The sequence below is a fragment of the Mustela erminea genome, chromosome 6 (assembly GCF_009829155.1).
Source record: "Mustela erminea isolate mMusErm1 chromosome 6, mMusErm1.Pri, whole genome shotgun sequence".
Classification (NCBI taxonomy): domain Eukaryota; kingdom Metazoa; phylum Chordata; class Mammalia; order Carnivora; family Mustelidae; genus Mustela; species Mustela erminea.
Genome location: NC_045619.1, coordinates 119,983,943 through 120,006,083, shown reverse-complemented (window position 1 = coordinate 120,006,083; position 22,141 = coordinate 119,983,943). Strand labels below are relative to the sequence as shown.

The following is a 22,141-nucleotide window of genomic DNA, read 5'->3' as shown; positions in this document are numbered from 1 at the left end:
GCCTTTTTTCAATAGCTTCATTTTCTTCTTTACCTGTTATCTCCTGCTCCTTTCTCTCCCTGTCCAAATTTTTATATTGAAGAAATTTTCAGTCCCTGTCATCTTCACGCTTTTTCTCTTATGGGCATTTTATTCTCTCAACTTACTTTTATGTGGTTAATTTCAACGCGTATACTTCTGGCCTACCTTTTTTTCCCCCAACTCCTAATCTCCTATCTCTAACTGCCTGTTAGTCTCAGTTGAGTATACTGCTAGATGTGTCATGTCTGCTATCAGACTTCTTTCATTTGACAGCATTGACTCCCTGCTAGGGATTGGAATTATAATGTGAGAAACAGTTTTTTTTTAAAAGATTCCTCACCAGTACTGTGAAAAACAAATTTACACATTAACAATTCCATGCGGGCTCTGTTTTTAGGTGTTTATTTCTTGCATGCACAAAGCCATGGGGGCGGGGAGGAGGGGTAGAATAGAAGGTAGCCTGAATCTTGGATTTGATTTGTTTGTCTTTGGTGGAATCAAGGACAGACTTTACATAGTAGGGACCCTTTGGTGGATATAGTGTCTTGGTGGATGAGGAAAAGTTTTCTAGAAGAAAAAGCTGTGGGAAGATTTTCTGAGCCATGGAAACAGCAAGTATAAAGGCATAATGAATTTGGGTGTAACACCACAAGAACTCTAAGGAGTTCAGTTTTACTCCAGCATTTTATTTATGTAAAAAAGGCTCAGAATGTTAAGGCCCTTGTATTCTGTCCAAAAAAAAATAATTGCAGTTTCACTTGGTCAGTATTAGAACAGAGCAAAAATTTAGACAAGGTAATAACGAGATTTTTTTGTTGATAAGTTTCCTTAAATTGAGGTAAGACTTGTTTGAGAGGGAGTTGGTGGTAAGGTTGAAGACTGGAGTCAGGAAAACAAGAAAGAGTGGTTACTGAATGGTGAACCTAAGCTAGGGCAGTAGCCATGGAAATGGAAAAGAAAAAGACCATATTTAGAAGTGTGTTCTAAATTTGGAAATTTAAAAAGCACATTTAAGAGAAAGAACCACAAGTACTTTGTAGTTTGTTAGATGTGGTAAATAGCAAGTGAGGGTAGGACTTAAGATGTCTGGCCTCTTACGGGTTTGGCTTTGACTATTCATTATTCCCCCCCGTTTTTTATGCTCAAAACTTTTGATGCCTCCTCTTCCCTTTACAGCCAATAAACCGTCATGTCTAGTTCTTACTTGAGCTGGTCTTTGAGATGATGTCCCCTCCCTCACCAGTGATTATGTCACTTCTTCATATTACTCCTTTTGGCTTCATCATGGCCTGTTTTGTGTTGTTTACAAGGCAGCAAGTGCAAAAATCTCGTACTTGTTTGTATTGTCTTACAATATTTAGGCATTCGTTAAATATTTGGATTTTTGACTAATGCCTTTAATCCTTAGAAATGGCCTTAATCTGATAGAACCAGTGGTTAAAGTTAGGTGAATAGCACAGTGACGGGCAGTTATTCTTTATTCTTTCAAGGCTGATGAACATGCCCTAGTCTTGGACTTACCTAGACTTCTGGGGATTTGGATGCGCTTTTGAGGAATTTAAAAAATACCAGAAAATTCATTTTTAAGAAAAGAAGCTTCCTGCCCCCCTACTTTGACACTTTATTTTATCAGGACATGTTTAAATTACTGATATTTCTGAGAATGCACAATCAGAATTCTATTTGCTTCTGTTTCAGACCTTTTCTATATTTAATTGATATCTCTATCAACACTCATGTGTATGTCTTTAATACTAATAAGTTTTTTAAAAGGCCTAAGTAAATACTTCAGATACCTTAGCAGATGTGTTAAATCTGAATGTACTTCGGCCTGAAATTAAATGAATATTAACTCTTAGGATTTAAAAACTTTCTCCTCCCTCCTGCTGAAATTTAAACCTCTCTCAGTACCCCTTTGGCGAACATGCCATAAGATCTATCACCTATGAGATAGTCAGTGCTCTGCATAGAGCCCAGGATAGAAAAGATACCCTTAGAGGAGCTCCTCTTACCATTATCATCTCATAAGTTCTCTCATATCAAATCTGGGTAACTTTTTAGGAGAAAAGTTACTTAAATAAATGTGTTTTATTCATTTATATAAAAAATGGTCAATTTATAAACTGTAATTTTCATTTTTAGTTTTTGAACTAAGTGAATGTTTTGGTTCCTTTAGGGCATTGAAAACATAAAAAACGAAATTGAAGATTCAAATGAACCTTTGATAGATCCTGTATATGGACATGGCAGGTAATTAACTAAAATCTGTTCTTTTCCTTCATGGACTTAAGTTTTTAGAAACTTGACTTTAAGATAATCTGAGTCAGATACTTTTGTCAGTGTTGACAGCGTAAAGTGTGTGGATTTGAGTAGTCTGTGCTTTATGCATTGCTTGCTTTATGTGTGAAATGATAATTTCCACTTCAGATTTATGTATGCATTGCACTTATCATGGCTCATACTTTCTTTAAAGATGACAACAGAATTTTACAAATTCTGCTTTATGTTCCTCTTAATTTTTTAATGAATGCAATTGACTCATTTCGACTTAGAAATAAGTGTATCCTTACCTGTTTGTAAATGCTTTCCTGCTTGAGGGAGATATTTTTTTCCTTATTTTTCTCTGAAACCACACCCCGCCAAGCTCTGTATAATTGTACTAAAATAGTCAAACAGTGATAGCTAACCCACTCTGTTACATAAGTCCTTCTCTTTAGATCTTTGTGCCTCAAAGGTTAAAATTCAATGGTCCATCAAACAAAAAAATAATAATTACATATATATTATGATTATAAATATAAAGTAAGTTATTAGTCTAAGTAACTTTTTTCCATCCATTTAAACATAATATCTTAGATAAATTTGTTAAATTCCATCTATATGATGAACATATAGAACAATAGATACCATTGTGATGATACACTAAGTGATACATTTCGAAAGCTGTTGTTGAGCATATAAAATAAAAATGTAAGGTATTCCTAACTTTGTTTCTTAACAGACATATGTAGAAGTTATTACTTTATGCTTTACCATGGGATCATTTGATGTGGAAACTAGTTTATTCATGTTTTAATTACTTCTACATTTTTATTAATAGCCAAAGTTTAATTAACCTCCTACTGACGGGACATGCTGTTTCTAATGTGTGGGATGGTGATAGAGAATGCTCAGGAATGAGTAAGTATATTTTTTGCTGTGTTTGCTCTTTGATGATGACTATTTCCCTAGAGTATCGTTGATTGTTATTCACCTACTTAATGGCTCTGTGTTACTAAGAGGTTAACATAAGTGCTTTAATATAGAAGAATCTTTCCCTGTTTTCAAGGCACTGTCACTTAGAGAGTGTGGAGTTTGAAGGCAGACAAACTTGGATTCAAATTCCAAGTGTTTAGACTTCAGTCAAGTTACTTCATCTACCTTTAGTTTTCTCTAGTATAAAATTGGGTATATGACTTACTTCTTCAGAAAGTAATAAATAGATCTTTTTAATCTATAAATCTTGTACATTTATGTAGTAATATCTATAAGTCTCAGACACTACTGCATTTTCTTAAAATTGAAAATTACGAGTAATGCAATTTGAAATATGAGTCTAGTGGTTTTTCCTATATTACATTTAGTGTGTATAATTTCTTCTGAAATGTTGGGCAGATTTAATGTTATCTGAGAACTTTAAGTGACCCCCCCACCACTACACCTCCATTTTTGGTGTCAGTTACTTCTTTGCTATAACTTCATACATTCCCAATGTCTTTGAAGTGAAACACATTATTGGCCAGTTCATCCAGTTAAGAGCTGATATATAGTTCTGAGTAAAATTCCCTTCAGCTTATGACTGAGTCAGTTTAAATTGAGTTATTTACTCACTCAACTTATATCAATTACTACGTACCTCTTTTTGGAGTATGTAAAGCATAGGACAGGAAGCTTCTATAGTTTCTATAGTTCGTAGGGAAAATTATTTATTCTATGAGATGAAACTTCACCAGATAGCAGAAGCAAATACTATGATTGAGCTGTTCCTTTTTACTTCCATTTAAATGAGTGAATCTTGATCTTAAATTTGAATTATTCTCAAGTTTTAGAAATAGGTATAGCTAATTAACAAAACAGGAAAGGATATAATATTAACGGGGAGGGTGAAGGTCAGTAAAAATTTATAATTTCAGGTTTAAAGCACCCTAGCACAATCCAACCCTTCATTTTACTATTTAAGAAATGTAAGAAAGACCTTCTCTCCCTATACACATTAGATAAAATATGCACAATCATTCACTTAGTGTTTAGGTTAGAATGAGAACCCAGTTTTGCTGATTTCTGGCAAAGGACAAAAAACTTAGTGACAAAGAAACTACAAATTTACCTTGCTCTGTTTTTTTAAATGAGCCCATTCCATTCTTGAACCTTACTTTAATTCAGAGCTGTAAAGGCACTTAATCCTCCCAGTTAAAGGCCTGTCATTCTTTCTTCAGTAATATGCACTCACCGTATGGCTTCTATACACCCTCTCTTTTTCCTTCCCCCTATGGTTTCTGGAGCCTGGAGTATCTTAGATCATCTCAGATGATCAAAGGAATATCCGGTTCCTGTTAAACTTGGGTTGAAGTATCTCATCCCACTTGTCCCTGTCTTTGCTGCTACTCATAATTCTATGGCTCATAATTCTTTCCACCTGGACTTTGATGGCATTTCTCTGGCTCTTGATGCTAGTTACCATGGTCCTCCTTTCTCCTTATTCTGCAGATTCTCCTAAGCCTCCCCTCTCAGAGCTAGGCTATTCTGCCTCCCTAGGCTTTTCCTCCCCTATCCTCCCATAGGCTTTTTTCTTGCCATGAATTTTTTACTTTCCCGATAGGGTATTAGTCACTTATCCAAGTTTAGGTTCTTGATGTGTACAAATTTATTCTATTCTGTTGCTTGAAACATCAGCTTTCAAAGCTGTTGTCTCGCTGTGATTTTTTTTTTTTTTCAGTATAGCTTAAATATCAAAACTAAGCAATTACTTGAATTATCTTGGAAAAGAAGGTAGTCAGGGCATATGTCTTTCATTTTCCCTCAATTGTTAGGGATTATTAGGAATTTGTTTTCAGTCACCAAACTTAAAAATCTGTACATTACTCAGCATTTATCGTATGTTTTTCTGAACTGACAACATGGGAGGAGGTTGTGATATATGTAATATACAAACAGAAAGTATAAGTAGGTACTAGTTGTACAGTCCTTAGGCAAGCCACTTGACTTCTCCTAGTTTCAGTTTCCTTATTTATAAATATGGAGGTTTATTGCCTTCCTCAAAGGGATGCTATGAAGGTTAAGATCAGATTTCTAAAATGCCTCAACTGGCCAATGGGGAGAACTCAGTTTTCCCTCGAAAACACACACACTAGTTTGGGGAACTCAGAACGTGCACCCAAATAACCATAATTCAGTATGAAATGAAGCTTGTTGAAATAAAGTATTACAGAGGAAAGAGAAAACCTTTCCCACTATGTTTATGTTGGGGTAAGCAGAGAGACTCTCAGTAGGAGTTAACGTTTTGATGGGGCAAGATGGAACAAGTGAGAAGGCATTTTGAGAAAACTGCAGGTTGTGTTTAGGGGCTGGAGATAGTGGATGAAAGCACTGGACCTGTGAAGGAGACTGGTAAGAGGAAGGATCCTAAACATGGGGCTAAGTAAGAACCCAGAGTCTCTTGAATACTCAGAAGTTTACATTTTAGTTGGCAGACATGAGGAAGACAGTCATTGAAGGCATTTGGAATGGAAGGAAAGAGGGAGCAGCTAGTATTTATGTACTTGGGCTAAGTAGCGTTTTAGACTGCTCTATGTTCTTAATGTTGGTAGATAAAAAGGTGAGCCTCGGGTGATTAAGTTGACCGGTGTCAAGCAGCAAAGGCATAAGCTGCTGTGTCCACACCCAGAGCTTGTGCTCATTCCACTGTAGCACGTGCCGCTGTACCGCTTTGCCTCTGTCAGAGACCACAGCAGAGTGGACGTTCATGAGGTACCTAAGGGTAAAGTACAAATGACTAGGAGGTTTTCAGATAAAGCTTATTAAACAAATGAACAAGCATGGCAAGTGGACTTGAAACCAGGTCACAGAGAGTAAATATTTTAGCCATGTAAACAAGAAAGTTTTCCTGGTGGAAGAGGGAGAGAGGAACTGATTGCCAAGGCAAAGAGTGGTGTGTGTAGGTTTTGTTTTAGGGGATAGGAATCACTTAAATTGTTTGTTGGCCAGGGGAAGGGAACCACCTTTAATCAAAGTAAATGGGGTCAGGAGTAACTGTAACCTCGGAAAGATGCATAGTTGTAAAACAGGAAGAAAGAACGGGCTGAGAAAAGAAAAAGGCATTCGAAGTGTGAAAGATTTCAATAGGGAGAAATTTTGAGATTTTGAAGTCTGCTGAGAATAAGTGGACCGAGGTGAAGTTGGAGGCATATAAAGGAGAGAAAGGGTTTGAGTCCACTGCTTGAAGAAGGAATAAGAAAAAAAAAAAATGGATCGTGGGAGAAATTTTGAATTGCGTAGTCAGCAGTAAGAGGGAGGGATGAGTTTACATAGAGTGATTTAGAGTGGATCCAACCAGTAAGGTTTATAGTTAGGCTTTTTCCTGTCAGTAAGTATAGATCGGGCAGCTGGAGAGAAAATGCAAATTATGTGTTACCCAGGAAAGACCAAGAAGGCTCAGTGAAAGATAAATAGGGCATTTTTCTTGCCTTTAATTCGTAAGGATGTCAGTGCTTGATCTGTCATATATTTTATATATACAAATATATATATACATTTTTCTCAGTTTGTCTTTGCCTTTAGTTAATGGTGGACATGTATATTAACATTTTTACTGTTATAAACAAATACTGCAGTATTATAGGATAGATTTCTAAAAATAGAATGTGTGATAAAGATTTAGGTGTGTTATATTTGTTACTAATAGCTTTATCAAGATAGAATTCACGTACCACATGTGTGATATTATTTAAAATTTATAATTCCATGGTATGTGTGTATTTATTTTAATTCCAAGGCTTTTAATACATTCTTAGAGTTATGTGACCGCCACCAGATCAATATTAGAACATTTTTTTATCAGTCCAAAAAATACCCTTGTGCTCATTTGCGGTCACTCCCCATAATTGCCTTGCCCTTCAGCTCCTAGCAACAATTAATCTGTTTTCTGTCTCTGTAGATCTGTCAAAACTGGGGATTTCTTATAAATAGAATCATGTAATATCTCGTCTTCTATGACTGGCTTCTTTTACTTGGCATGTTTTCAAGGTTCAGCCATGTTTTAGCGTATGCCAGGACTGTACTCCTTTTAATTGGTGAATATATCCCACTTAGTAGAGAGACCATAATTTATGTATTCCTTCATCTATTGTTGGACATTCAGCTTGTTTCCACTTGGCCGTCCTGAATAATGTGTTTAGGAACATTTATGTAAGTTTTTGTGAGGATGTATGTTTTAATTTTGCTTTGGTATCTACTTAAGAATGAAAATCCTGGGACATATGATGTCTATTTAGAACATCTGTAAACCTGATAGATAAAGCCAGATTACCTTCTAAGATCAGCCTTACCAACTGCTAATATATCAACTTTGCTTTTAAAAAACTTAACTGTTTTCCTGTATCCTGGCCACACTCAGAACTGTCCATCTTTTATATGTCATTTACTGATAATTCACATTTCTCTGATTCCTCCTGAGCCTCTGTTTGATCATATTTTTGTGTGTTTGTCAGCTTTTAGTATTTTCTCTTCTGGGAATTGCTTCTTTCTAGCTTTCGGCATTCTGAGGGGAAAGGTTACTGTCTTCTTCATAGTTGCTAGGAACTCTATAAATTCTTTCTTTGTTTAAAAAATGTGATGCAAATATTTTCCCTCAGCCTTTTCTGTCTCTTTACTTTGTTAATGGGTGTCTGTTATCATCCCGGAGGTTGTCATTTTTAGAAAGATAATCATTTCATCTTTTTTGTTACGGATTTTGTTTTTTAGTTTTTTTTCTTAAATCAGTTTTATATTTCGCCACAAGATTAAACTAATATTTCCTAATATTTTCTTCAAATTATTTTATAGGCTTTTTTTAATGTTTAATTCTTTAATCCACTTGGATTATTTATTTGTGAGTAGTATGAGATGGAGATCTACTTATACTTTTTACCAAGGAACTGCCCAATATTCCTAACTTGTCATTTCTCCACTGACACGCCTACTTGATTAAATAACAGATTTTCCCATATGTGTGAAACCTTCTTTGTACTCTTCTGTTCCACTTACCTGTTTGTGAGTTCTTATGCCAAAAGTACCTTATTGCCTAGTTGCATGTTCTTTGATATTTGTTAGCACGTTTCCTATGATTATTATAATAAAAATATTATAATGTAAAATTATTACAGCCATTTTTATATTATCTAGTCCAGTTGAACTTTTTTTAAAGTTGCAGTTTTAAGAAATTTGTAAGAATTCGAATGAGTTATGTTAAATTTGTAGGTTATTTTAAAGAAGTGCCATTTTTACAGTAGTAAATCTTCCCATTTAGATTGGACTTTTTTGTACCTTTCAATGAAAGTATATAGTGTTGATCATATGGGTTCTGTAGTTTCCGAATCCAGATACTTGATTCTGCCTCAACTGTTAAAACTATCTTTAGCTTCTGCAATAGAATACCGATAAACCTGCAGTAGAACTCGTCACCTAATTTCATTTTTGCCCACCCGCTAGTCTTTTACAGCAGCTAGTAGGGTATTTTTAGAAACTAAGTCAGATCATGACACTTAAAACCATTCAATGACTTGGTTCCCCATGCACTTCAACCCATCTACTGCCACCCATGCACTTCAACTCCTGTCTACTGCCAGCTGCCTTTACTACTGCATGTCTTTTGAGCTGAGATTTTCTTTGCCTTGTTTGCCTATAGATCAGTTTTTCAGTGGCTTCTTTCCTACCTTTAAGGTATTCTGTTGTATTTGTGCCCTGTGTTATTTTATGTATTGAACATTTACTGTTTACATTTATTTGATTATTTGAATGTTTTCTTCATTTTATGGGATTGACATAGAGTCAGCCCTTATAAATCAGAAACCCAGAGCTTCCTTTCTTTTTTCTCTTTAATAGAAATGATTATCACAGTCCATCCAGGCTACAGTTAAATAGTTCGTTGAATGTTCATGAACTTGTGATACGCAGACACTAAGAGACTCTAAACCGAAAATTTAGATCACTTTGAAATTTTAGTATTTTTTAAGTAATGTGAATTGCAATTAAGTGGTTAGGTGGTATATAAATTTGAAGTGTTTGGTTTATCAAAATTTGAGGAAAAAGTCAGAAGTGCTTCTTTTCTCTATATTTTATTACTATAAAAATAGATTTAACTAGCTGGAGTTAAGTTGCCAGAAGCAATACGGGACTCCCAGTTAAATTTATTTGCAGATAAATCATTTTTAGCATAAGTATGTGCCATTCAATATTTGGAATATAATTTTACTAAATACTGGTTTTTTATCAGAAATTTAAATTTAACTGGGCATTTTGTGTTTTTATTTGCTAAATTGGTCTGTCCTAGCTATATGTCAACTCTGTAGCAACCTGACTTCTTAGGAATACAATAACCAGTAAATGGGTTTAAGAAGCTCTTCACTTTCAAAAACAGATTACACAAACAAAGTTCATAGCTCAAATTGTGTGTGTGTATGCAATTTATGTATCAGTGACATAATCAAGTCTTTCTCAGTATCCTACTGCTTTTTAGTTTAGCTAGTCTAACATTCTTGCAACTAAGTTCATTTTAAATTTATCTAACTACAGATTTTTTTCCCCTTACTTACTCAAGGATCCCATATAATTTCATCCTGGCTTATTTCTCAACCATCAGAAATCTATGCTTGAAGAAAACTGTGCCACTTGCTTTTATTTCTTTGTGCTACTCCATTTGCCAAAGACCTATATCCCTCTCATCTGTGCCTGTGCATTCCTTCACTGCCTACTTCACAGGCCATCCATCCAAGGAGAGCTTCGTGATTCTCGGGGCTGAAAGTGATCTACCCTTCCCTCTGAGCATTTTGTTTTCATGGCACTTAACCACATTCTACTTTGATGCCTACTGTTTAAGGGGGGGATGGGATTTTTTAAATTGTAGTGAGAATATTTAGCATAAGATCTACCCTCATAATGATTTTTTTTTAAGTCAAGTTACAGAATTAACTATAAACACAAAGTTGCACAGCAGATATCTAGAGCTCAGTCACCTTACATGACTGCAATTTTATTTGTTGAATAGCAACTCCCTGTTTCCTCCTTCCAGCTCCTGGCAACCATCATTCTGCTCTACTTCTTTGAATTTGACTATTTCAAATACCTCATCTAAGTGGAATCATACAGTATTTCTCCTTCTCTGACTTCTATATTTCACTTAGCATAGTGTCCTAAAGGTTCATTCCTGTTGCCATGTATGATAGGATTTCCTTCTTTTTTAAGCCTTGAGTAATAGTCCATCATATGTATATTCCATAATTTCCTTATCCAGCCATTCATTGCTGGACTTGTAGATGGTTTCAACATCTTGGCTGCTGTAAGTACTGCTGCAGTGAGCATGGGAATGCAGATATCTCTTGCGATTCTGATTTCAGTTCTTTTGGACTGAATACCCAGAAGTGGAATGGCTCTGTCACATGGTAGATGTATTTTTAAGTTTTTGAGGAACCTCCATACTGTTTTCTATAGTTGCGACACCATTTTACATTTCCATCAACAGTGTATAAAGGTCCAGTTTCTACATATCCTCACCAACAACTTAAGATTTTTTTTTCCTTTTCTTCCATCCTAACAGGTGTGAGGTAATACCTCTGTTGGGTTTTAATTTGCAACTCTTATGATTAGTGATGTTGAGCATCTTTTCATATATTTTTGGCTATTTATATGTATTCTTTGGAGAAATGTCTAATCATGTTCTTTGCCCAATTTTTAATTGGGTTATTTTGGGTTTTTGCATTTGAGTTGTAGGAGTTCCTTATCTATTTTGGTCCTTAACCTCTTATCAGATACATGGTTTGCAAAAAGAATCTTGCTAGCTTCATCTTTGTAGTCCCCATGGTAGCTTTGTATTTTTGCACTCTGCAGCATTGTTGGGTTTTTTTTGTTTTGTTTTGTTTTGTTTTGAATACTTGGCACTCAGGGTATGCTTCTTAAATGCAGTGCAGTTATCTGGTGTCCAAGTCAGCATCAAATTTAAAAGGCCCAAATGGGCCTTCTATAGATGTACTGAGAGCAGTGAGAAGAGACAGCTGACGTGGAAGAGAAGAAAGGGGGAGGCAAGCAGGAATAAAAAACTTTGCATATATATATGATCTCACTGACTGAAGCAGATGGGGCTGATAGGGAATCAACGTGATTATAAGAAAACAAAGTTAGAAAATTCTAAAATAAAATGACACAATTATTAGGATGTCTTGAAAGTGTCTCAGTAAGTCTTGAAGTCACCTTACAAGTCTTCTATAAGTAAATTCTGTAAGTTTTAATATGTGAGATTGGTATATCCTCACTACATTTACAACTTTGTACACTAATAAATATTCTTAAGAATGAACATTAGCTATCAAAAATAAAAATTTAAGGGAGCCTGGGTGGCCCAGCAGTGGTTTAAAGCCTCTGCCTTCGGCTCAGGTCGTGGTCCCAGGGTCCTGGGATCGAGCCCCGCATCGGGCTCTCTGCTCAGCGGGGAGCCTGCTTCCTCCTCTCTCTCTGCCTGCCTCTCTGCCTACTTGTGATCTCTATCAAATAAATAAATAAAATCTTTAAAAAAAAAAGAGAGAGAGAATCTTAAATAAATAAAAATAAAATTTAAATAGATGATATTCTGTCTAAAGAAATAGTAATTTGAAATAATACTATTTAAATTATATATTTAAATATGTGCTTACTGACCTAATCTGAATAATTCATTACCCAAGAATTATGAACAGCTAGTTTTCTATACTTAATAGCATGATATTATTATAAATATACTATTTTAGGTGTATGTTTAAAATTCCAAGGCAGTAGATGGTGCAGTATCTAATCATAACACTAGGTGGTGGTATCCGATCTTAAGAAATTGAAGTGTGGAAATGTTTCTCAACATATGTATTCTTTGACCTTGAAATCATTTAGTGCTTAAATCTCAGAAGAAAGAGGAAGGAAGAATTAATAAAGCAATAGAGTACCATTTCTACTTATTAGGGTTACTCACCCCTACTTTCTTTTTTTCCTTTGAATGCTATAATCCAATTATTCACATGTTGTTTTGTCTCATGCTGTTGACATTTGTATTTGTTTTGTTTGGGGTTTTGCATTTTTTGTGGGGTTTTTTTGTTTGGTTTTGTTTTTGGTTTTGCTCTTGACACTTTTAAAATGACTGAAGATCTTGGGGGCACCTGGATAGCTCAGTAAGTTAAGCATCCAACTCTTGATCTTGGCCCAGGTCATGATTTCAGGGTCATGAGATCAGGCCCCATTGGGCTCTGCACTGGGCATGGAGTCTACTTAAGATTCTCTCTCTCTCTCTACCCTTATACCTTAGGCATGATGTCTCTCTCAAAAAATTTTTTTAAAAAGTAAAATAAATGATTCAGAAATCCCAAAGAGCTTTGGATTGTATGAGTTATAAGCAAATAATGATGAATATTTTTCTTCTTAGAAATTATGACTAAGAAATTTAAAAAGGTGTATTAACTCATTTTAAAATAATAATACACCCATTACATGTTAATAAAAATACAGTAAATTTTTTTTAATTTTTTTATTTTTAAGATTTTATTTATTTGAGACCGAGAGCGCGTGCAAGTGGGGACAGTGGGAGAGGGAGGGGTAGACTCCCCACTGAGCAGGGAGCCAAATGCAGGGCTCGATTCCAGAACTCTGGGATCTTGATCTGAGCTGAAGGTAGATGCTTAACGACTGAGCCACCCAGGCGCCCCTGAAAAGTAACTTTTCTAAAATGAGAAGAAAATTTAGAAGAGTGACTCTGTAAGTCCCTTCAATGTCTATGTTATTAGTGGAAATTCTCTTACATATTTATAGATTCAGTCTTTTGAGGTGGAACAAACATATCATTGGGCCTCTGGAAAACTTCACTCTACATTCATGAAAGCTTAAGAGGAAAAAGCAATGTCTTTCTAGTGGAAATCATTTTGATTTCATGTAGTCTCTAAAAGGGTCTTGTGGACCCTTAAGAATCCTAAAACACAATTTGAGAACTATTATTATACCTCCTGAGTACCTCTAAGAAGCTAGTGAAAAAATAGAAACTCTATGTATAATTGCATACACATTCTATTAATTTTGGATTTGTAAATCCAAAAGACTCAACAGCCAGTTCATAGCTTATACCATCTGAATGTTGTGTTTAAGATTACCTAGCATGACTAAGAATTGATGATATTACATTAATTAGAAAAATACAGTATCTTAATGGAAAAATGGACAAAACATGACCAGATGATAAAAAGGAAACCAAGTTATAAATACGTTTTATTTACATGGGCATAATTTTTAACCAGAAAAAAATGCTTTTTAAAAATAAATATAGACCCAAATTACTATTATAGTTCCATTTAATGTATGTTAGCTGAAAGTGATAGTCTATAAAACACTCAATTATCGTTATAATTACATCTCTGTTGTGGAATAATCTACTCTTCATTTTCTGAGCTTTGTTCTTTATTACCCACATGCCTGCCCTCAATTCTCCTCTCTATGCTGATGATTCCCAAAGCTCTGTATCCAACCTTGATCACTCTTCTTTGTGTTTCTCAGCCTTACTTCCAGTTGTGAATCCATCTCTCACTAGAAGTTCTGAAATTTTCTCCATCCCAGCTTGTCTAAAACCAAAGTCCTGTTCTTTATTCATACCACTTTGGGACTTCTTAATTTTTCCTTTTAATTAATCACCATTTATCAGGGTCCCCAGACTAGAAACCTTTGAAGAAAGGTTTGACATATTCAAACATTAAATACATAGATTTTTTTTTTTCATACTTTGTTGTTTCCTCCACCTTGATCCTTCTTCGTATTTTCTTCTCGGTGACCTGGAAAATTCCTACATATGCTTAAAGATTCAACTCAGATGTTGTCCCTTTTTTTTTTTTTTTTTTACTTTTTTAAAGATTTATTTAGGGATACCTGGGTGCCTCAGTGAGTTAGGCATCTGCCTTCAGCTTAGGTCATGATCCCAGCAGCCTGGGATCAAGCCCCACATCGGGCTCTCTGCTAAGCAGGGAGCCTGCTTCTCCATCTCCCTCTGTGATCTCTCTCACTCTTGTTCTCTCTCAAGTAAGTACATAAAATCTTTCTTAACAAATTTATTTAGGGGCACCTGGGTGGCTCAGCAGGTTAAAGCCTCTGCCTTCAGCTTGGGTCATAATCCTGAGGTCGGATCAAGCCCCATACCGGGCTCTCTGCCTAGCAGGGGGCCTGCTTCCTCCTCCCTGCTTCTCTTCCTGCTTCTCTGCCTACTTGTGATCTCTGTCAAATAAATAAAATCTTTTTAAAAATAGATTTATTTATTCATTTGACAGAGCTAGAGGGGACAGAGGGAGAGAGAATCCTCAAGCAGACTCCCACATGAGCAGAGAGCCCCATGTAGAGCTAAACCCACAACCCATGAGATCATGACCTGAGCCAGCTTTAAGAGTTGGATGCTCAACCGACTGAGCCACTTATGTGCCCCTCACATGTTGTCACTTCTGTATATCTTCCCTAATACACTAGGCAGATGTTCTTTTATCAGAAGATAAAGTGTGTGTGGGGAACCTGGGTGGCTCAGTTGGTTGGGGGTTGGACTCTTGGTTTTGGTTCAGGTTGTGATCTCAGGGTCATGGGATGCCCAGGCACTCCCACCCCGACCCTGCGTCAGACTCTGTGCTCAGAGCTTACTTGAGATCCTCTCTCTGCCCCACCCCCTCACGGGTCTGCTCATTCTTGCTCACTCTCAAATAAATAATGAAATCTTTTTTCAAAAAAGTACAGTGTGTGTGTGTGTGTGTGTGTGTGTGTGTGTAAGCATGTGTAAATAGAGAAAAGAGACACATCTTTTTCTTCTTTCTTGATAAACTTAGCCTTTGTAAGGCAGACACCTTGTTCCATTTGTCTTTATTTCCTGAGTCTTAAGCACACTGTTTATAGGAGAAAGGAATGGTATCAAATACCACTGATTTAAATATTGTGCAAGTAAGTTCACTGCTATCCAGTGATAAATTTTACAAACTAAGATGAGCATGTTCATTTGTTTAAGTCAAAGTCAGTTCAACTTAGCTTTTCTGCATGGGTATTATTATATCTTTCTTCTTCATTTTTGCCAGGAATTCCTTGGGTTTCAGAGGGGATGATGTCTTCATTTTAAAAGTTAAAGTTGAATATAAGGTTTTCTAAGTACATTTACTGTATATCTGAAGCATCACATCACCCACCACAAACGTGATCTAATGGTATTTTATAATAAGTAGCAACATAATGATAATTTGATGTAACCACTCAACAATAAATATGTGTGAAGTTTTAAAGTATACTTTTGGGGAAAAGTAAAACTTTTTGGTGCAAAATATATATGTGTATACATCTATATATAAGTAGTTTTCAGATTTATGTTTGTTAATGCAGTACAAACTTCTCTTTTTAGAACTTCTTGGTATACATGAACAAGCAGCTGTAGGATTCTTAACATTAATGGAAGCTTTAAGATACTGTAAGGTAAGTTGATTTTAATGGTACTTTTCAATCCTTTTTACTCACGTGTCCACTGTTGTGGACAGTATTTTCTTCTATGACAACATATAGCTTACTGCTGTTACTATGTACTTCTTAGTTCTTTCCTGATCTCCTTTCCCAAACTGACAGGCATATTAAGGGCAGAGTTAAGTTGGCTGATTATGCTGAGTTTCCTATTCGTGAGGTTCGTTTCTTTTTAAGGATAGAGGGCAGAATCCAGTAAAAAACAGTTTATAAAAATAGAGACACCTATAATTGAAAGTAAATATATTTTTTGGTAAACCAAGAGAAAAGGATATATTGTTTCTTCCTCATAACAGTATGCTTCATGGAAAAAAAAATTTGCTAGATGCCTGAAGTTTTAACTTTTGTCTGTTCCAACTGAAAAACGACTTCACACTCGAAAAAACAAATTCCAAGCATTTCATAGCATTAAATTCTTTAGCACATGGGCTAAGGTTAGAAACTGCCATGAACCTCTCATTTATTGATAAAAGTTCATTGTTTTCCTGCATCATCTGAAATAACTATTGGATATTCCAAATAGTTTTAAATGGGATTCAAATCATTAGTGATTAATACTTAATGAGATGGCCTCATTTGGAGAAAGGAAGAAGTAGATCTAATTAGTAGATCTAATTTTCTTTTAGAACGTTGGGTCCGTAGCAGTAGTTCTGGTGATGGTGATTTAATAAAATAACTGTCTTGCCCTCTTTCTTTCTTTCTTTTTTCCTTTAACTGGAAGTGTTCCTCTGTCATGACAACACTTGGAAAGGAGTGATATGGGTATGATAATCAGATAGGTTTCATCCTGTCCTTAATCCATTAGTAGGGATTGTATTGTATCAAAGTAGTAACTCTTTTATTTTCTGTGACTTTAATTTACAAGCCAAAACTGTTCGGAAGGAGCCTGGCAGCCAGAGCATCAGGCTGCATCCCGTTCTCCCAAGAAACACACACAAACATCATTGATCCTAAAAGTGTGTGTGCATGCTTGTGTGCATGTGTACACACATACAAATGACAACTACGTAGAGGTGATGAATATGTTAATGAATTTGATTTTGGTGATCTTTTCATAGTGTATACATCTACAAAAACATTAAGTTGCACACTTTTAATATATACAGTGTTCACATGTGAAAGATATTTTAATAAGGCTGTTTTTTATAAAGCGTGTGTGTGTTTTGCAGGAGGATCGGGTGTGGAGATGAGACTGTGAAATCTTCACTGTGTAGCCTGTAATTTCCTGATCTAGATCCTGTCTGTCCCTCTTCAGTTGCTTTGCCCTGTCCACTGCTGTGCTCTAGCTCTACTGGTTTCCTGCCAGATTCTCAAACACACCCAGGCCCTTTCCTGCCTGATAAGACTTCATACTTGCTGTCATTTCTGACTGGATACTCCAGTTTGTAAATGGATGGCTCCCTCTCCCCATCAGGTCCTACTTAAAGTGGTGCCTCAAAGACCTTTTCCTCAGCTATTCCTTCAGTGAAATTTTCACAATTTCATAACAATAATCACTCTATAAAGATCTTTTCTGTTTAATTTTTTTTTATCTTGAATTTGCTTTTTTATTGTTATCCCCAGTGAGTTATAGACTCTCTGAAGCCAGTGACATTGTTTTTCTGGGTACATATTTGGTGTTCAGTAAACATTTGTTGAATGAACGGCCAATTTAACCAGAATTGTAAGCTTTTCTAAATCATGCTTTTGCTTTTCTTTAGCTGTTAGGAAGAACTGGGAAATGAAAGCCTGTTTTCCTCCAAGATCTTAGTGGGAAAACAGTACTGGCTGTATATTCTCCTATTATATATTGCTTTAGTGTTCTAGCAGTGACTGATATTTTTAAGATTTAAAGATTCTTTTAATGGCAGGACACAATACAGTGGTACTCGGATAGATGAAAGGCAGAACTGTCTATTACTTACACCTCCAAACAAGGGAAGGCTACCAGACAGGGCCACAGAGGGGATTATACCGGTGGACAGCGCAACAGTGAGGGGCGACCGTAGGTGGCAGCTTTGGTATGGGTGTTGGGATGGAGTCAGCTAGGTTTCATGGGCTCTGCTTGGATTGGAAAATTTCAGTGAGCTCTAAGGCTTAAGGCTGTTTCTTCTTGTCTGACACCTAGCTGCAGGGAGCTTAGAGCCATACACAGTGGCCCAGAGTGTGGGAGACCTGGAAGGGAAGTGGTTGGGATGGTGTGATTATAGCTTTTGGAAAAACTATTGTTACCCTGGTGTGTTCATCTGTACATAACTGTAGACGTTCCTCTGAAAACCTGTATACATTTACTTTTCACCAAACATTTAGAAAAAAGTATTAAGGAAATCATTGTGTTTGTATTAGTTTTGTGAATCTGAACATTTCCCTGTTAATATTGTAGCAAATTGCTCTCTAGAAATTAACATTTTCATATCATTTTGACTAGATGTGTTCATTAACACAAATGAAAGTCTCTTTACACACACATACAGTGAAGAGGATGACTCTGAATGCTTTTGATGGTGCCCCCTCTTTTTTAAAGATTTTATTTCGGAGATAGAGAAGAAAGCACATGAGTTGGGGGTAGGGGTAAAGGTAGAGGGAGAAGCAGACTCCCCACTGAGCAGAAAGCCCAATGCCTGGCTTAGTCCCAGGACTCTGGGATATGACCTGAGCTGAAGTTAGACACTTACCTGACTGAGCCACCCACCTTTTTTTTTTTTTTTTTTTTAATAACTCACATAAAACTCACCATTTTAAAGTGTACTGTTCAGTGATTTTTCACAAGGTTGTACAACCATCACCACTTACCTAATTTCAGAATGTTTTTCTTAACTCTCACAAGATACTCTAAACCCATTAGTGGTCACTTCCTCACTCCTCCCCAGCTTCTGGCGCTTTATTTCTCTGGAGTTTTGCCTGTTCTGGACATTTCATCTAAATGGAATTGTACAATGTGTAGCCTTTAGTGTCTGGCTTCTTTAACTTAGCATAACATCTTCAGTGTTCATTCTTCTTTGAACTTATATTAATACTTTGTTCTGTTTACAACCAAATATTCTGTTGTATTATATGCCGGTTTTGTTTATCTGTTCATCACCTGATGGATATTTGGGTTGTTTCTGCTTCTGTGCTACTAGAATAACACTGCTAGAAACGTGCATATGTATAAATTTTTTGTGAACATGTTTTCATTCCTGTTGGACATATACCCAGCAGTGAAATTGCTTGTCATGTAGTGATTATGTGCTTTATTTGCTGAGGAGCTGTCAGCCTGTTTCTCTCAAGTGGCTGAGTTATTTATGCACTCTTACTTATTTATATTACTGTAAGATACTTAATGAGTTCATTCATTTATCTTTTGATCCTTCTATGTATTATACTCATATTTTACTTCTACCTTAATTAAATACACACAAATACACACTCATTTTCTAAAAGGGAAATTAAATAATCATTAAATTTTTCACCACAAGAGGCAGCTACCACATGAGTCAGAAAGCCTGAGTTTTAATCCCAGCTCTGTACTAGTTACCTGTTTGAAATCAGACAAGGCACTGATCCTTTATATTTCTGTTTCTGATGTAAAATTGAAGGACTTGTGCTGAGCACCTCTAAAATCCCTTCTACTATGAACCTGTGATCAGACCTTTTCCTTTGTCTTTGTCCTTTGCTCTTATTTTCTGTTGTCCCCAAACCATCATCCTTCCTGCTCTTCTGGTTCACCATTGCCATTAGCACATCCCATTCATCCTTCTCATCAGAGGACAAAGATACTGGTGTTTTGTCCCTGAATACAAGAGAGTGCCTATTTCCCACTTCCTAATGATAATTTAAATTCCAAAGGGCCATAGTGGTGGAATCCTATCAGGGCTAATGACGAATAAGGGAAGAATTGCCCTGACTGCTTCAAGTAGTCACTTGGCATTTCCCCATTCAGGGGAGTCTGTGTGAGAAAAGAAAATAGAGCAAGTGGGATTGGTAAGGTTGTTTTTAAATTGTAATCTCTGTCCTCATAAGAGTATAGAATTGATTGATATGAACATAATGGGATTTCCCAAGTCTTCTTGTTTTGTTGTTGTTGATTTTAAACTTTCTCAGTCACACACACACAAAAACTTTGGATACTGTGTTTTTTATAGATTAAATATATAAACTTGAGACAGGCTATAACTTTTTGTACAATTTAAGGAGACTTCATATTGTAGAACTCTGAATTACCTCCAGTCATGAAGAGTCAAGTAACAGGATTCTTTTATATTCTTAGATATTTTGTAGTATATATTTTGCTTTAGAGAGATTATTATATTGTCCCAGGTTCTTTGAAGACATGATGTGCTTAAGGATTTTTCTCTTTCCTTATTTATTAGTAAATATATTCATTTGTTAATTTATAATTGTTCTTCTGATGAAGTAATTATTATCAAGGTTATAGTTTCAGGATTTGACCACCACGCTAAAAATCTAGAACATTTTGTCTAGCAATTTTAGTCAAACCTGAGAATGATTCTTAGGGCTAAACTAAGTTTTTCCAGCTGTGTTAAATCTGTATTATTGTTCCTCTGATGTAAAGGTGCGACATAAGCTTAGTTCTGACCGTCTTTATAACATTGACTTTTACATTCGGCATTTGACCTTTATGGGTAAGGCATTCTGGCACAGTACTTTATTCCATTTAAGTATGAATTGGACACTTCAGTTACGCTTCTGATACTCATGGGCAGATACTCAGCAGGCAGTATAAAATTTTCATTTGTTTGTTTATCTTGCTACATTTGTTCTAGGTTGGTTCTTACTTGAAATCTCCAAAATTCCCTATTTGGATTGTTGGCAGTGAAACTCACCTCACCGTATTTTTTGCCAAGGTATGCTTATAGCAGGATTTTTTTTTTTTTTTTTTTTAAGTATGACATCAGGCAACAAGTAATCTAAGTCCATATTTAGTTTGGATCTTCGTGCAAAATTCAGTGTATTCCTACTAACAAGTGGATTGTTCCAAAACCTAAAAAATTAATAGTAAAGAAAATATTACACTGCTCTAGTTTTACAGTTATTTTAGTAAACTCTGTCATGATTTAGTTATAATTTCTTTATCTTTTGTGACTTCAGAGCTTTGGCTTTTGATATTTTTCAGAAATCACTGTTAAATAACTAAATTTAAAAGTTTTGGATTGCTCTTTTGTAGAAAAGATAAGAATCTCATTTATATAATATAAAATAATTTTAGTTAAAACATCTAGGAAAATATTTTTAAATCTATTAGTAGTTCAGTGGTATAGAAGTGATCTTTTTAAGATGTAATGTTTCCTACAATTTTGATATATAAGGTTATAATATTGACATAGATTAAATGCATTTGAATATGTTTATTTTAAAATTCTTAAAACAAATCTGTTTCTAAATTTCCTCCTTTAACAATAGTACTTCTTTCTCCACATAGAGTGGTTAGAGCTTTGGAGTCAGACAAACTTCATTTGAATCCTAGCCTTACCACTTCCGAACATCATTCAGCCTCTTTTCCCAGGTCTTTAAAATAAGGGTTTCTCGTACTACCTTGCTCTTAGATTTGTTATCAGGTTTAAATATATAGTGTTTAGCAGTACCTAGTCCAAGTTAAGTGCCCAAGGAATCTTGGCTGTTGCCATCTGCCTCCTCACTGCCATCATTATTCTGCATTTAGTAAACATGGAGTTGCTGATGTTGGAGTAAAGAGAGAAAATATAGAATTGTTTATTTTGATGTTCTTTATGTCTAGAGGACTTTCCTGATTACCCCATACACTTTTTTAGATTGTACCTGTTAGTGTAATTTTCCTTGTGTCTGAAAAAGTATGACTCGTATAAATTGTGCCAAGGAGTGAACTGATAGTGCGAAGTTGTGTGGGTCTATTTCCTCACTTATTACTGGATTACTTTTAATGTGCTGTCAAAATCTAGTGATTGGATTTAGAGTGAGTACTTACCTTAAACAGAAAAAGCTATAAAATATAACTCAAAAAGTACAGACTTTGACGGAACTACAGTAGTAAAAAGTACTGATAAGTTACATTTAGTCTGAAAGCTTTTGCTCTTTATTTCCCTCCTAAAGTAGAAAAGAAGTTAAAAACATAATGTAAACTATAGAAACTGGACAACTTTGAATTCCAGAGGGAGGATTTCATCTTTTGCCTAATTTTTGTGTCAAGTGTTCTAAATTTCCAGAAAAGAAAATCAGTTCCAATTTGCATGCAAAAATGTAGTTTCAAGCCAATTATTATTTTTATCTCCAGCTCCATATTTTAGCACAGGAAAACTAATGAATTCTATGAAACACTATAAGTTTCAAATACAAAAGATAATGAGATGAAAATACTTTAAATCTTAAATTTTATGATTGACATTTAAGAAATGATTTT

The 22,141-nt window shown here is 35.5% G+C and overlaps 1 protein-coding gene across 5 annotated transcripts in view; it reads left to right on the top strand.

The window, feature by feature from the left end:
- Positions 1-22,141, top strand: part of MINDY3 (MINDY lysine 48 deubiquitinase 3) — a 90,891-nt gene that overhangs the window by 24,176 nt on the left and 44,574 nt on the right. For 4 of the 5 annotated variants that reach the window (XM_032349500.1, XM_032349499.1, XM_032349504.1 and 1 more), the window contains 4 exons: positions 2,198-2,271; positions 3,122-3,201; positions 15,674-15,744; positions 20,532-20,612. In XM_032349500.1, coding sequence (XP_032205391.1) covers positions 2,198-2,271; positions 3,122-3,201; positions 15,674-15,744; positions 20,532-20,612 — 306 coding nt within the window. The remainder of the gene's footprint in view (positions 1-2,197; positions 2,272-3,121; positions 3,202-15,673; positions 15,745-20,531; positions 20,613-22,141) is intronic. The other variant, XM_032349501.1, reaches the window with a different exon arrangement.